General features: G+C 34.0%; 1 protein-coding gene across 2 annotated transcripts; it reads left to right on the plus strand.

The window, feature by feature from the left end:
• Positions 1 to 714: 714 nt before the first annotated feature.
• Positions 715 to 9,809, plus strand: LOC128181629 (coiled-coil domain-containing protein 39-like). 2 transcript variants are annotated; one of them, XM_052850102.1, is made up of 21 exons: positions 715 to 898; positions 1,117 to 1,236; positions 1,469 to 1,615; positions 1,784 to 1,942; positions 2,217 to 2,438; positions 2,549 to 2,740; positions 2,837 to 2,940; positions 3,077 to 3,314; positions 3,538 to 3,627; positions 3,850 to 4,014; positions 4,297 to 4,434; positions 4,743 to 4,859; positions 5,083 to 5,222; positions 6,729 to 6,804; positions 6,976 to 7,135; positions 7,603 to 7,781; positions 8,013 to 8,081; positions 8,247 to 8,309; positions 8,562 to 8,678; positions 8,854 to 8,998; positions 9,439 to 9,809. In XM_052850102.1, the coding sequence occupies exons 1-21, from the start codon at positions 800 to 802 to the stop codon at positions 9,525 to 9,527; spliced, it is 2,829 nt and encodes a 942-aa protein (XP_052706062.1). In that variant the 5' UTR covers positions 715 to 799; the 3' UTR covers positions 9,528 to 9,809. The 2 variants fall into 2 exon arrangements, with proteins under 2 accessions (XP_052706062.1, XP_052706061.1); XM_052850101.1 differs by lacking the exon at positions 5,083 to 5,222 and adding an exon at positions 5,554 to 5,693.
• Positions 9,810 to 16,679: the final 6,870 nt, after the last annotated feature.

A 16,679-nucleotide genomic window follows, 5' to 3' on the forward strand; every position in this document is an offset into this window, starting at 1 on the left:
AATTATATAAGCATTGGTATGTACATTTTTGTAATCATATATACTCTTATTTGAATAAAGATCTTTGAAAGTAAAGTTCTGTGGAATATATACCTTCATAACACAGTAATAACTGTTCCAAGTCATTATTGATATTGAATACAAAATCATAATTCCTTAAAATATTCGTTCAAAGTCAATGTTTTTATGCTCCTGATAATGTTCGTATCATTTGACAATTTTTAAAAAGAATAAAATACCCATTAATTTTTATGCTTATGATAGTCGAAACGGTTACCGTGGTTACGTACGCCAAATGTACATTTAACATGACGATTGTAAATGTACAGTCTACAGCATACGTAAAAAAAAAAATTAAAAACCATTCAAACAATCAATTTTGATTAACGTGAGATATCAGCGCCCATAAGTAAACCATTATTTTCTTCTTTTTCCCTATGAAGTCCAAAGGGTTTTTTTTTTCAAACGGTAAACAGTGGAAATTTTATGAAAATTCTAAAACTGCTTACATGTACATAAATTAATAATTATTTATCATGATTATATCATGACTGATAATTCTAGTTTATCATCGTAAAATGTAGAACTTACTTTAAAGATATTTTAGAAAACCAAACAATAGCGTTGAATCCAATTTATCATCGGGCACGATTTTTTTAGACATTTAAATCGGGCTCGAAATGTAAAAGTCTTTTATTTACATCCGGGCAATTTGTATCCAAAGCAATACACAACATTCTTCCGGCGACGCATTTTGGTGAATAAATCTTCGGAGAGGTTGTCTCTTATTTCATCCAAAATGAGTCGAGGAACAAATAGTATTCTAAGTGAGATAGAATGGGACGAAGGCTTAAGTATGCCTGTGGCGAATGCCGAAAACAAAGCGTTGGAAGACCAGGTAAAACCTTTGAAAAATGCTTATGTTGCCATTGTTGGATGAATACCCCCCCCCCCCCCGTAAATAATTATCGCTATGATTTTTTAATATATATCACTTAGAATATCTTAACAGAATACTTATCATTTCATTTTTGTTTTCGTTAATATCATTAAACTTAATTTTACAACATTTAGATCTTTGTTTCATGCTTTCATTGACAAATTTTTGATACACAGATTCAAGATAGACAGAAGAAGGTAGTTGCTGCCACAAATGATTTGGAAGAATTTGATGACCGCATCCATGCTATGTCTGAACATCTTAAGAATGTTCGACAGGAGCTACAACACACACAGGTTTGGAAATAGGATTGCTGATTTGTGTAAACATAAACCAATAAATGCTTTTGTATCTATAAGTACATGTCATGTACCTATTGATTTGCACAAATCAGATTATTTCATTAAATTCAATGAATTACATTGTTTTGTGATACATTTATAAGCTACACCAACTTGTTTTTTTTTTAAACTGTTTTATTGATAATGATTTATTTTAATCGTTTTTCTTTATATTTTTTTTTTACAGGGTCTTACAAATGCCCGCAAAAAAGAGATTGACACAGAAAATCACATGTTGATGATAGCTCAAAGAGAAGAAGGCCGTCTTAAACAAGAAGTCAGAAAATTGGAGAAAGAGCTAGAGGAATTCAAAGAGAAAAAGAATGTTTTTGAGGTACTTTTCTTTAATTTTATGGTGCTTTATTATGGCAAAGCATATAAGTATTATAATTATCTTATACACAATCTTGTTTGCCAAAAATTAATCCTGTATATTAATATCGATACCAAGCAAATTTGCTGTACTGCAGATTGATTTTTATGAAAAAATTTTATTTTTCAGAACAACATATTCAAGCAAACACAGAAGTTGGAGGAGATGAAATCCCAGATGAACTGGGATCAGCAGGCTTTGGAGGCATGGCTGGAAGAGTCAGCAAGGAAGGATGAGGACTCCATGGCCATTCAGAAATACACTCGACAAGATGAAAGCAAAATCAAGGTCAGTGCTTCATTGCATAGTATGATTGCAGTTTATTTTTTTTCTTTTTTTTTTTTTTTAATGATTTTATTCACATCATGTTATAAATAAGGAATGGAGGAAATTACCTTGAATCTTGATATTTTCAGAAGAATAGAGTATGATTAATGTTTACTTCACTGTGTTTATCAGTAACTTGATATTCTTCATCTGTGTGAAAAATAATTGAACCACTTTAAGCATACCAGGAATGTGACAGACATTTATACATTACTATTTTTGGGGGGATTTTCAGGAATTGTCATTAAGAATGGAAAGACTAACAGATGACTCCAAGCAGAAAAAGCATGTACTTGAACATGAAACAACAGAAACCTTAACAGCTCAGATTGAACTGGACAAAACTGCCGAGGACTTCCGAAAGGCTCATCAAGAGCGTCAAAACTTGATAGAACAGTGGGAACATACTATTGAGCAAATGCAGCGTCGTGACAAAGAAATGGATCTCCTTGCAGCGGTTTGTTCTTGTTTTACCTCATATGTAATGTATAGATTTGGCTTCTTCTTTCAATTGTGATGATACATACATTAAAATGACCCTAATCTGTAAGGAAAATCAAATTGTAGAAATTGGCAAGAGTGAAAGCAGAAGTTAGAAAGAGGGAAGAAAATATTAAAGAGAAACAGTATTTCCTGGAAAATGAAATAGAGAATAACAAAGAATGTGAAAAGAAGATTTCACAGGCAGAGAGGATGTCAGCCAAATTTAGAATTGATTACCAAGAGGCAGAAACACAGAGAGTGCAGTTCCAAGATGAGGTTTGTAGTTGTAGGCTTAATATCAAATAACCAGCCAATCATGAATACCGGTATTTCTTTCTTTCACTCATGATGTCTGTGCATAATATCTTTTAGTTGGATGCCTTGAAACGCACTGTTGACCGCACTGCCACTGACCTTGAAGTCACAAGGTCACAGGTCTCTCAACTGAAGAAGGATGTCCAAGAGAAAACCAACAAGTAAGTATATTTTGGGTAGTTTTATTATTACCTCAAAATTTTGTCAGTGGAAGTCCTCATTACCTTTCCTACATACTGATAAATGATTTATTCATCTAGATAAAATTCATATAAATATGTTTTGACACTTTTTCAGACTTCAAATGGCAAAGGATTTGAGGGAAACATTGGTGGAAAAACTTAAGATAGCCACAGAGTCAACCCTGAGTGCCGAGGAGAGAGCTGCACGCATGGACGAGCTGTTGGAGGAGGAAGAGAAGGTGCAGAAAGAGTATGACCAGAAGCTGAAGGCCCTCCGGGACCTCCAGTTCAGGAAGACCCAGGAGCTGCATGAATGTAAAGTGAAGGAGAGGAACACAGAAGCTGAAATTCAGGTCAGTACTATTTAGAGTTACTGTAAACATGTAACATTTGATATTCTTAAATTCCATGTATATATTATGGTATGTGATTGAATAGATACCTTTAGAAATACCCTAAATCAATTTTATCCTTACTTGCTAAAAAATCAATTTGTGTCAAATAATAAATACATTGTACTGGTAAAGTACATGTATGTGATATTAAACTGACGTATCATGTTTTTCTTGATTTTAGGGAAGCCAAGCTGCCATTCGTAACCTCAACAGTAAGATATCCAAAGTGGACACAGATGCCCTCAAACAACAAGAAATCATATACAATCAGGTATGCAGCTTTCATTAAATAGTATATACTGATTATTTCACTTCAGGTTGCGTTAAAAAACATAGAATGGCTGGTCAAGTTTGTATAAAGTTTGTAACTAAATTACCTGGTACTTATCAACTCTTCCTGACTATTTTAATGCTAAATGATACAGATATCTCAGTATATGAGGGTTAATTTTATGACTCTGTAATGAGTAGAGTGTTGTTTCAAATAAATTAGGACTTTGCTGTTCAACAACTTGAGAGGAGAATTAACAGAATGCAGGGAGAGCGAAGCAACGAAGAAAAGATCGCCTTGGAAGCCAAAATCAAGGATCTGAACGATGACTTGGACCAGAGGAATAACACTCACACTTTGTTGACCCTCCAACTCAAGAGGCTTCAGGTACATGCCAAAATAAATGAATTTGAAAAAAAATTATTGAGATAGAGATTTTTAATTTATTTTTTATTAATCAAAATGAGCAATTTTGAAATAATTTATTCTGTTTCAAGTTTTAAATAATCAGTTTTAGTATTCTTGTTTTTGTCATTCTGTGGATATAGATTTTGCAACAATTATGTATCAATTATAATGTGATGTAAGCAAGATTATATATTCTTTGTATTCTATAATACATGTAACAAAATATCTACCTTTAGTTGGGATTTCTGATACTTTTTCTAGGATGACATTCGCAGAGTTAAGAGAGACCTGGAGAAGTCAGGGGCGGAGAAGGGTGACATGACCAGTAAGATAGAAGAGCTCAACCTGTACAACGACAGCTCGGAGAAAGAGCTGAGGAAAATCATACGAAACAAACAGGTTAGAATTTAGCTTGTTAAAGGGAGACAACTGAAAAACAAAATTTTCCGTATACATGTATTATTCAGTATGAATATGACACATATATATGCCATTTTTAGTTCCATAGATTATTGAACACAAATACATGAAAAACTTAATGAATTACTGAATGTGATGCATAGATAATTGAATTCAAATTCATGAAAAGGTTAATGAATATGATGGATGTCAGTTTTAGTTTGGTAGATAATTGATCACAAATACATTCATGGAAAAGTTTATGAATTCATGAATATGATACATGTCATTTTATTTGAATTTTGTAGGATATGATGGTGGATCAGAATATTCTCAAACTTGAAATCAAGAGACTGAGAGAGATGCTGAATTCTAAGGCAGATGAAGTGTTTGGTTTAGAGAAGCGAAGACTGCAGTTGGAAACGGTATTGAACTTTGAACTTTAATTTGTCAATGGATTATTATCAACACAAAAAATTTGATGAGCTTGATAACGATAAAGTTAAAAATAAAACAGACAAATTATGAAACAATCTATCAAAAGTAAAACGGATATGATTTTTAGGAAGAAAATGAACCGTTACTGAAATTGTTTGCCATAACTGTTTAATGATTATTTGAAAATTTGACTACTTGCCTGTAAAAAAGGCCATGAATGAGAGACACCAAGAGATAGGTATACACAAGGAGATGTTAGATGCTCAGTTTCGTGCTGCTTCGGCTGAGAGGCAGCAGATCTCTGCCGAATTACACGAACGAATCTCCAAGATTGAGAAATTAAAAAGCAGGTCTGTTTGTTATGTTGTTTTGAATGGCTACTCTGAAGCTCACTGTGAAAGCTAGAATTGGGGCCATAAAAACTAAGAACAGCTTACTTTTGATCTCCGTCTCACTTTACTTTTTTCCGCTTTATATTCCTTTTGTGGCAGTGAGATTAGACTAAAAGTGAGCGCTAATTAGTTTTATGGAGCCAGGATTTTTTAAAGTAATATTTAAATACTAACAATTCAGGAAATAAAATGTTTTGGGGGGTTTCCCTTTCATGTGCTCACAGCTAGCTTCAGGTGGCCACAAATTATTTTTTAGTTTGGTTAATTAGTTTGAAATAATTTGTGCCAGGCAATGAAAGAGAGGCGGCAAGAAATATTTATTCATAAGGAGATGTTGGAGGCACAGCATCGTTCTGCTAATACAGAGCGCCAGCAAATCAGTGCGGAGCTGCAAGAGAGAATATCTAAGATAGATAAATTAAGGAAGAGGTTGGTCTGAGGCTGACTTTAGATACTAGATTGTCTGCATGTCTCTCCAAAACATTACATATACTTTCCTTTACTTTCTCAGATTACCTCAATCCCATTTTTCTGACTTTTATTAATATTTGATTTCATCTTTATATATATCTCAATGAAATGTTGATATGCAAGCTATTTACTGTTTTACACTAAGTCTTAATCTTTTTCTTTAATGCATTAGCAGAGTCCTTGAAACTTATTTTACCTTTCTACTCATCTGTCTGTATCTCTGTCTATAATGAATGTGATAGCATTTAGATGAATATTTCTGTAAACCAATACTGTAGATTCCTTATATTATGCCATTACACAATTCTGCATTTCAACAATTTTGCATTACCGGTAAATTGCCAGAATATAACATCATGAATACCAAATCTTTATCATAGTTTCATTTTGTCTGAAAAATAAAAGCAAGATTTTAAAATCTGCAAGATGTGGATTCTCAATTTTACGCGAATATCAATTTCTCCTGTTTAATTAGGAATCTACAGTAATTAATCTGTTTGTTGTATGTAATCTGACTTCTGCCATGTTATACAGAGTAACTGTGTTTAATCTTTCCATTTACTTTCTTTACCTTTAACTGTGTTGATATCCTCTTTTGTTAATTTGCATGAAAATATATTTTTTTCTGTAAAATGATGTGAATTCTTGCACTATACATTTTTGTCAGTGTTCACATACATTCTTCAAAAAAAATGTAAACAATGTCTCATTAATTAATTTTTCCAAAATTTTATCAGTTATGAAAACAGAGCATCATGAATATCAGTGATGTTATATTTCGATGATCTAGATAATTAAACTATATTTTAGTTAGATTGTTTTTACTTTCCGAACTTTATATAAAAAACAGTTTTTTTATTCATTTGAAAAAATATATTACGGTAAAGCTTTAGAGTATCAAAATTTAATGATACATGTAATAATGATTAAATCATATTTAAATTTTTTTTTTACTTGGCAAACCTTATTTAAAAAAAAATTTGTGAATTCCAGATATGAAATTCTGATGGTTTCCATGGCACCTCCAGAGGGAGAGGAGGAAAGATCACAAGCTTATTATGTCATCAAGGTATGTGTGAAACCCTCAAAATAAAAATGATATTCATACTTCAAGCCTATCCCCCCCCCCCCCCCCAGCCAATAAAAATTGAACTTTTCTACTTTATGATTCTGCTGGATTGTTTGACATCGATTTTGATTTTTGAATCTAATCCTGTTGATCTGGATCTGTTGTGATTAGGCTGCTCAGGAGAAGGAGGAACTCCAGAGAGAGGGAGATGATCTGGATGCCAAGATCCGGAAGGCCGAGAAGGAGATCCGGGCCCTGGAGAACACCCTGAAACTGATGAACAACCGGAACGAAACGTACAGGAAAAGCTTCAACAAAGTCACAGAGTCTAGTGAGTCCTACATGTAATTGTAAAAGTGTTTAACATGTAAACCAGAACGTTTGGTCCTTATCAGTACATGTACATCTTAATTAATGTTTCTATATAAATCTTTTTCCTCTTTTTGCTAATGATGACATTGAAAATTTTCAATTACAGCATAGTAAGATTGAGTCGTAGCATTAGAAAGAATTAAGAAACATAGTAAATGTTCTTTCATCTTGTATACTGTGCAATCATTAGAATTAACATTATGGGTCAATTTTTGGGGGTTTTTTTTCCGTTTTACAAATATATCATCTGAAGTCAAAGAACTATTTCTACCTAATCCATCAAAATAACCTTCCCAAGAACCTGTAATAACAAAAGTAAACGAAAATTTACCTCCCCAAAATTAGGTGATTTCTTTGTATATGATAATTCAATACATGTATATATAAGGTAGAATTGTCCTCATGTGTGTCCTCTTTGTTTTGCAGGTGATGAGATGGAGGAGAAAGGACAGCTCGAGGAGCAGATGAGGGCAGTCATGGACAAGTTCAAGTACAAGCGGCGTCAGATCCGCGAGCTCCAGGAGGACCTACAGACCATGAGTAACACCCTGGACAACCTCTCCAGGGACGAGCAGGCGTACGAGGAGATGATTGAGGAGAAGGAGGTAAGAACTATATAAACCCACTTAATACTGGATACTAGCCCAGCTGTCACCAACTCTCCTCAAGTCAATACTCAGCCTAAAATAAGAGATTTCACGTACCTCAAACTTGTACACTTTTTCTTTGAAGGATTTGAGTTGAGGAATGAGTTGAGGGATTTCAAAATTTTGGTGATGGTGGATACAGTATACTTAACAGTAAATAATTCATTATGAATTTTGCTTTCTTTTCAGAATAAGAGATTACAGCTGAATAAGGAACTGGATGATTTGAGAAACAAACTTGAGAGAGTAGCTAAGCAGGTAAATATCCAATCTTTGCACAGTGTATGTAATACATGTAATGTTATATAGGGAAATAACCTGAATAAAAATAAAGGCTTCAAAACCATGCACAACTGAACACATTTTTTTCATCTTTGCAACAGTTGCCACAATGTTTCTATTTAAAGATTTTATCAATTTTAGAACTCCAAATATGCCAGAGAGCTTAGGTCAGCCAAGAAGGCCAAAGGGGAGACAAATGAGGAGGTAAATCTATGTTCTATCCTTTTTCTTGTGATTTAATTAAAACAAATGCTAGAATCTTTATCATTTTCTATGTAACAATTTTTGGAAAGCCCACAACTTCTTTCAAAAATAAAGTTGGTTTCTGAATAGTACCTAATCTTGAATTGTGTAACTGCTATGATGAATTGATATTGAGATGGGTTTTTTTATCAGTAAGTTATCTACCAGTAGTTGTCTGTTCCGAGTTTCAGTATTGATGTATTTTCTTCACAGAAAGATTTTGATGTCCGTGAACTTCGTGAGTTCAACAGACAAATCATGCAACAGATCGGAGACGTTATCCAGAAGCATCCAGATATTGGCGAAGCTGTCAACATGTACTTCTCACAGGTCCGAAAACTTTCCAGATCTGTTAACAATCATTAATAGATTTAAAAAGACACTAAAATAACTGAAAAATGCAGAAAGAAATGCATATTGTTTATTTTTCTCATTTATTGAATAACAATCTATATTAAAGAAATGATGATTGAACAAGTTCTGATAACTCCTGTTTGGTTTGTAGGCCAACCTTCCTCCCCCCACCCCAAGCGGTAGACAGCCGGGAAGTGCCCGAAGTAGTCTAGGATCCGTCCGTAGTAGTTCCAGCATCAAATCACCCCTCGGTAGTGGGAGACCAACACCAGTCCAGATAGGCGCAGAATTTGGGGGTAATTAACATTAGCTTACATATATTATAATATATATCTATTGTCATGTTTTGCTAGTTTCAAGATTTTGAAATTTAAAAGAAATGGTAAAAGTTATCCTTATTTCTATTATTGCATAAACCGATAACCCTCATTGTAATTATGAGGAAGGATTTTATGTTACTTACTTGTATACAAATGTATTTTCAAAAATTACCATAGATGATATACATGTAAATCCATAGTATGGGTTTTTGTTTTTAAACAAGAAGGTTTATAAATATCTTTCAATTTTTTTCTGTCTTGCTTAAAGCCTCAAACCTTAATGTAGTTATCTGGAAAAAAGTTTCTCATCATTTTAAAGAACTTGTAAAAATTTAAATGTTGATAAATTTACGTATTTTTTTCTTTTTTTGGAACATTGTGCCAGATGTTTAATTGATATCATACTTTTGTTTCAGCAATGGGTTCCCCGGCCGGTTCCCGTAGCTCCAGCTCCATGGGAAGCGTCAGGAGTTCCGGAAGCAGAGCCGGAACAGGGAGGCGGTAGGAAGTCATTCTCTCCGTACAAACATCCGTCCAGGATCTACCTTAACAGACTGTGATAATATAAGCCGGAGGCTGAGGCATACACAATTTTTTAATTTTGTGTGTGAATGCTTTATTGAAGGACTGTATGAGTGTGTGAATGGTTCTATTAAAAACTTTCTTGTACTATATTATCTTTGATGTCTGTAAATCTATGTTGTGAACTTGAAAGAATGAGAAGAAATATTTGTAAAGTGATACTGTTTTGTTTAATATGTAGACTGAAGTAAATTATTTCACTGAATTTAGTTTTATCTATGAGTAAAAAATGTTCGAAAATTTCAGTTTAAAATGCTGCTATTTTTTGTAAAAAAAAAAAAAATATAAATAAATCGATTGAACGCAGCAATGGGTAACACTGACCACAAATTTTGTTTTGCAAATAAAAAGATCTTTTATTAGGCCGAAGAGAATCATTATTACAAGTACATTTGCATTGTGTTTCATGATTCTGAACGATAAAGAAGTGCAATATAGATAGAATGACGTAAGCTCCAGACTTTGTCAGCGTAAATCTTTATAAACCCGTAGATTCTGAAAGATTTCTGATCAGTGTGTGATAGAAATAGAAGAAAAAAATGAAAGTAAAAGTTTTTCCAGACGCTCTAAAATCAATGCTTTCAAATGCCAGCAGACTTCATGAGAATAAAATCGCGGAATCCAATTAGAGGGCGATTTGGAGACTGACAGTTTTGTTGGATTCATGGACTAGATTTTAATGGAGGGGGGCTTTCAAATAACGGTCCAGAATACGAGAGATAAAGCCCAAACTAAATCCCATATCGCTTGGAGCGATCTAGCGGCCCAATGGATCGGGGCTTGATTGACATTCAGTGTTTAGGCTCCAGTCTGTGTCCTCGATGACCAGATTAAATCGGCGGTTGATCTTTTCATTTTTATTTTTCAGGGGTAAACTTTCCACTAAAATGGAGATATAACCGTTGGTTTATAATTAGAGAGATCAACCCTGTTAAATGCAAGTCGGATTACCTCGATCGAGTCCATTCATGATACCTAGACATGTAGATTTAAACCTCCGTACCTAATATTCAATGTAAATTTTCATTGGCGTGCAATGCTTTCGCGTGTTGGGGCTAAAATTAAATATTACAGTTTGATGTTTGTGTACATAGGTACACACTTCCAGTAAAGCCAGGCGTCGATAATGAGAAAATGAACAGTTACTAATTCCAGGGACGTATATACTAACTGTTAGTATATACGTCCCTGCTAATTCTATTTTAAATTTTTTTTTTTTATTATTGCATCATCAAATTTGCATATGAATGCAATTTTACACATCAATTGGATTACATGTATTCCGTAACGTCATTCGGTCAATCACAGGGTATTCGACTATGAAAAGGAGAAAAGAGAGAGAACGGGGGAAAGAGATAACTAAACTTTTAAAATCGAAAAAAAATGTATTTTTCTTCAACGAATTCTTCTTGAAATGAATTCTTCAATGAATTCTCGAGTTTCGAAATATGGTCACAGATAATTAATATCCCAACCTTTGCTTTGTTGTTGTTACTTCTAATTGTCAATAACAAAACATGACTTTTATAAATCTATAAATATATACTACAACTGAACGATCTCTCTCTCTCTCTCTCTCTCTCTCTCTCTCTCTCTCTCTCTCTCTCTTAATGCACCGTGCTTTAACATATCCTTCGTCCGCATGCTCAGCCCTTGCAGTCGGCACCAACTTGATGTACTTTGAAGTTCAAACACTAAGTTGTTATCAAACATGCAGGTGGAATTTTTTTTAGAGATGAGATATCAGCAAATATCATGTGGGAAGACTCCTCTGTGTTTCTGATGTTTGAAATCGGAGCCCAGGTCCTTGTATTTGAACTGGCGGTGTCATTACTGTGTTTGCTTTAGGAGCCGGTGACATAGATGTCGGGTGTGAATCAAACAATAGAATTGCTCCCTGACATGACCGAAACATTGTTGTGACGCATAGTTCAATTACGTTACAAATGAGTGCCTTTTCATAGATATCCCTTCAGATATTCCTTCATGCCTTAACGATAACAGAACATGACATCACGTCAAATGGACTGAGAAAATAAGATTGTAACACGAGATCAATTAAACATTAAAATCGGTGTTTAATAATTAAGATCTGAAATCTGTTAGCTCGGAAATTCACACGAATTTTCCCATCGTAGAGAATTCTGGGTATTAATTGAATAGTAAAGAGTTTGGATTGGTTTTAATAAAGAGATATTTTCTCTTTTATTTGCCTATACAGGTACATGTAAACAAACATGCAGTAAAGATCAATACATAACCAATTATACACATTTTCTAATTCTGTTCGCCGCGGTCCTTTGATAACAAAACAATCAGGTATGCAAACATACACTGCAAATAAATGTCTAGAACTGAAATCGTGAATACCCCAAATATATCACCAAAAACTGATCAAACCCATCAGTCAGGAAATTAACACAGTAAAATATTTTAGTACCTATTTAATTGATTACAATAACTTTCATCAGGTTAAGGATATTTGTCGTATATATAAATAATGTAAAGATCTAACAAAAAAACCAAAACTGTTCTAAACGTTTTGCTTTCAAGCACCTTCCAACTGTGCGTGGAAATATTGATAATAAATTGGTTCATCTGATACAATAAGCGCAATGCAAATAGAGAAACCGTTTGGAAACTAATAGAATTCTACTTGATAATTCCATAATGATAGTACATGTATATTTATTCTATTGAATCGTCTTTCCTTCGGTCTTTATGTTATGTGTCCCTGTTATAATGAATTGTCTTTAATTGCACCAGAAAACTAGTGATACTACTCAGCTAAAAGAATTGAGAGAGCCCGGAAAGGGTGTACATAGGCATAGCCTGTTGCCCAATCCGTTTGAATTCTTATTAAAATATGTTTGAATAAGAAATTAAAAAGAATTGAGGAAGTCTATAACTGTTAAAATTTAACTGGGCTCGTCAAAAAAGTTTGATTTATTAATTCTGTGAGATACTTTGAACCATGGCGATGTTACATCAAATGCAGTTTTCAGTAGCTTCTATGTCGATGATACGACCACCGAAATCTGATAACTGTAACACTAATTATGTGATAGTAGATAATTTATCGATGAAAGAAAGTAACTTGTAATATAGATTTTATATTGATAATGCTGATAAAACCATGTAACAAAGTATGCTCGTAACACAAGCTGGCAATGTTGCCAATATATTGGTTCTTAACTGGCGGTTGACACAAAACTTTTCAATTCCTTCGCGCGCCGGAATCTGCTAATGGCAGCAACGATTGTACCTCATTGATCTGGCGCTGTATTCCAATTCCGTGACTTTGACAGGAATCGGGCTCATGTTAAAACGGATTACACCCGCATCTCATCTCTTGTTTGTGTTTTTGCGGGCAAGAATTATAAGGAAAGAGCATTAAATATTAATAGCTTCAATAGATGAAAGTTACTATGGTATATGCTGGTGTGCATCTTCTGGCAAGTCGCTGGTGTAACGCTGACTTTTTGTTTCTGTTGTATCTAAGAAAGGCAATGAAGATTTAACAATTGAAAACATCTTACAGCACATAAAGTAAACCACCAAGACGACATTCGTACCTTACGGCACAAATGCATTATAATAAAAACCTCCCATGAAAATAATTTAAAACAAATGAAAACCTTTACGCAAACAACATATCTTTGTGTCCAAATAAAATCACTATGTAGACATTTTATAGTCTGTCCCAAGTTATTGCTTCCATCAATTTTTGATGATTTTTAATAAAAATACACATACCTGTGAAAGAAATACAATTGAAATCGATGAAAGGGAATATATCCAAGGTATCTTCATTGAACAATTATCCCCTTTCACTCATAAAATTTCACAGGAACGAAAACAATTTTCTTACGGAGATTTGTAATTGGAAATGTTTACATCTTTTCTCCATTCGGAATACACTCGGAATACATCACGCAATTTTTTAACATTACCATCCGGGCTTATTAATGGCTGATGCAATGCAAAATCTCCGTAGACTTTCAATTTTTGTATTGAAACCTGAAGCGGTAGAGGGGGCGTTTCAAAACAGATAATCTGGACATTTTTCATATTAGTGGATGAACGTAGTTTGAGCACAAAGGTATTTACTATTATTGAAATATCAAGCAAAAAGTGGTGGAAGCAAAAACTCGGGACAGAGTATAGTAGGAACACGTGGCACATTATTTAAAATAAACCCCCAAAAAAACCTCGCCTAATATTATGTATATATACGAACACCTTTTTGAAGAAAATAAGTTATAAAATATCGTTTTCCATGTAAACATATTTGCATTGGCGATTTGTTATACATGTAGCTGTAATATACATGCAAGTAGTTGCACTCCTGCGTTGTAACTCAAGTAAGCAGTATGGTACCTTGTACTCTTAAAGGTTATTTAATTAGCCTGAGAGTTATCAGTCCAACACATGTTGTCTTCCTCCCCCCAAAAAGATTTGTTTGTGTGGACGATAAATCAGATCTAGAAGGGTGATTGTTTCATATTTCAGTGAACAAGGGGTGGATACACTATGAGCGCTATCGGGTGTGCCCAAGGTCCCTGGACATTTAGCATTCATGTCATTTTTTGCGACGAATCAAGCCCCTTAATCTAAAAACATTTCTATTTATTCATAAAGGTTAAATACCAACGTGTTTACAATTAAAAAAGTAGATAACAATACCCATCGGACATTGAACTCTTGCTCATGACTCGACAACTTTCAGAGGACTCCACAACTTTCTGAGGGACCATGACTTAAGCTCAAAATACCGTACATACAACATGACAACCTCGTCGCGACTTAACAGATTAAAATAGTTATGAAACTTTGGATACACACTGAGAAATATAGATACGTTTGTTCTTCAAATCTATATGTATAAGCTTATTAGATATAATCTTTATTTACAACAACAACGCAATGTAATGTTTGTCCAGTGCATGCTTTCATTTCCCTACGAAAATAATGAATTCAAGAAATTCAAGTTTTTCTTCTTTCAATGTTGTGCATACAAGCGTTTACTTGTTTGTTTGTCTGTACGTGTAAAACATGGCAGAGATTATCATTCCATGTATGTCTCGAGGCTTCATGTTCAATTGGCTTTTAGAACAAATTGCGCAATTGTTATCTTTTAATCTTTTTTTTTCTTTGAATAGATTAAGTTGAATCTTTTTTTAGCAAGGACAATTGTAAATTTGCGCTGTGTTTCGGTAACCAAAAAAAGAAAAGGGAAAGAATGGATTGTTAACAAAATATTGCAAGGTTTCCTTGTGTTTAAATGTAGTTTTTATGAAATTTGCATATGATAGTCATACACTGTACTTTCCCAAGTTTACGATAGTCATTTAACAATTGGACACGGTCATTCAATATTATCTAAAATCAAAAAAGGTTGTGGTGGAATCTATCCCAATTCCAAATAAATTATAGACTAAACGAGCTAACGTGTTTATATAAATGGTGTGGGTTTTTTTTCTCCAAAGCTAAATTGAAATTCGATACATTTGAGCGCTGCAAGAAAAAATTAAGTCCTTCTAAAATGAATTTTCATCAAAACACTTCTCCATAGCGCCGTCAATCAAATCTTGGTCAAGTAATGATTCCTTTACATTAAAAATACAATTTTACGATTTTGAAATCACAACACGCCTCTCCCTGCAACAATAGACATGTAGCCTGGAGAGGCTATACCATGGCATCAAGCTCCCATTACCTATCATATGAATCTGCATGAATTAACGCGACTCATCTCCTGTAGTTTTAAAAATAAGAATTTAAAAGAAATGTCTTATCATGGTTGAATTTTGCTACACCCGTCCTCCCACCAATCATGAATAGGACTTCTAGATTGATGGTGATGTATCTGAAAGGGGTACAGAGTTCATAAATGTTTGTCACTAGTGAGTGCCAGTCATTAAAATAACCATATTCCCACACATTATACACCTACCTGTAAAAAACCTTGCTTTAGATTCTTAAATCAGATTATGTCTTTTCGCTGACCATTTTATTTTTTTGGCCTTGTCTGTGGGGACATTCGTGTAACCCTACCACCTGTAATTTAGTGGACGCCTCCTTATATCTACCCACGAACTGGATAGATTTGTGTCGTCCATCCAAGGCACGGAAGGTGATGGCATATAAGCATATACCTTGGGTAGCCACGAACCAGGCATTTGACTGTCCACTTTATCGAAATCTCCACAGGGGTCCGGACAGGTCTATCCCCATTTTGTCACGCCCCTTGTCACCTGTAATTCCCCATTTTGGTGACCTGAGTATCTAATGTATCTCTCTGTAAATATCCGTGCATGCCATCTCAATATCTGTGGAAAAAAAGAAAGATCTCTCTGTAAATACATGTATCTGTCATTTCAAATATTTGTCGAAAAACTGCTAATAAAAGATTTACTATCATATTTTGGTATGTTTTAGAGATAAAAAGAGAGACAAAATGAATCATTGACTGTAAAATTAAGGGAAATTTTATATTGTAATTTATGGTTTTTAACAAAATAATTAATGTGGTAATTGTGATTGCGATTTTGATACATGCGTTCATAAAAGAAAGTGAACCTGACTAAGATTCATTGGTAATAAAACAAACAGTACCAGAGTTAAGACCACTGCTATAGAGCTGTGGTTCTTCAGTATGCCATTCCATATAGGTATATTTCAACGTTTTAACTATCTCCAAAAAATCATTGTTCAAAAATAAGTAAAGTTTTGTTGTAAATTTTCTCCATAATTGTATTATTTACAAATTGTTATGCTCACTACATCTACCCACCCACACGATAGCTGCTTATGCAAACGTCAGCAAAAAATAGTAATGTATTGAATTATAAATAAAACTCTTATATATCACTGTTGAATGTCAAGAAAACATGTCTGGGATATTTCTTGAGTATATATAAGATGGAGCAGACGTCTTCGCGCTCTCAGACATGATGGGAATATTTCAACTTGGGATGATTGGGCATCAATAAACTCTCCCGATTTATGGTCTATTGTTGTCAATATTTGTCTTATTCTAAATGATGGGCTGTGGTCACAAGTCAAATAGACA

The sequence above is a fragment of the Crassostrea angulata genome, chromosome 4 (assembly GCF_025612915.1).
Source record: "Crassostrea angulata isolate pt1a10 chromosome 4, ASM2561291v2, whole genome shotgun sequence".
Classification (NCBI taxonomy): Eukaryota; Metazoa; Mollusca; class Bivalvia; order Ostreida; family Ostreidae; genus Magallana; species Magallana angulata.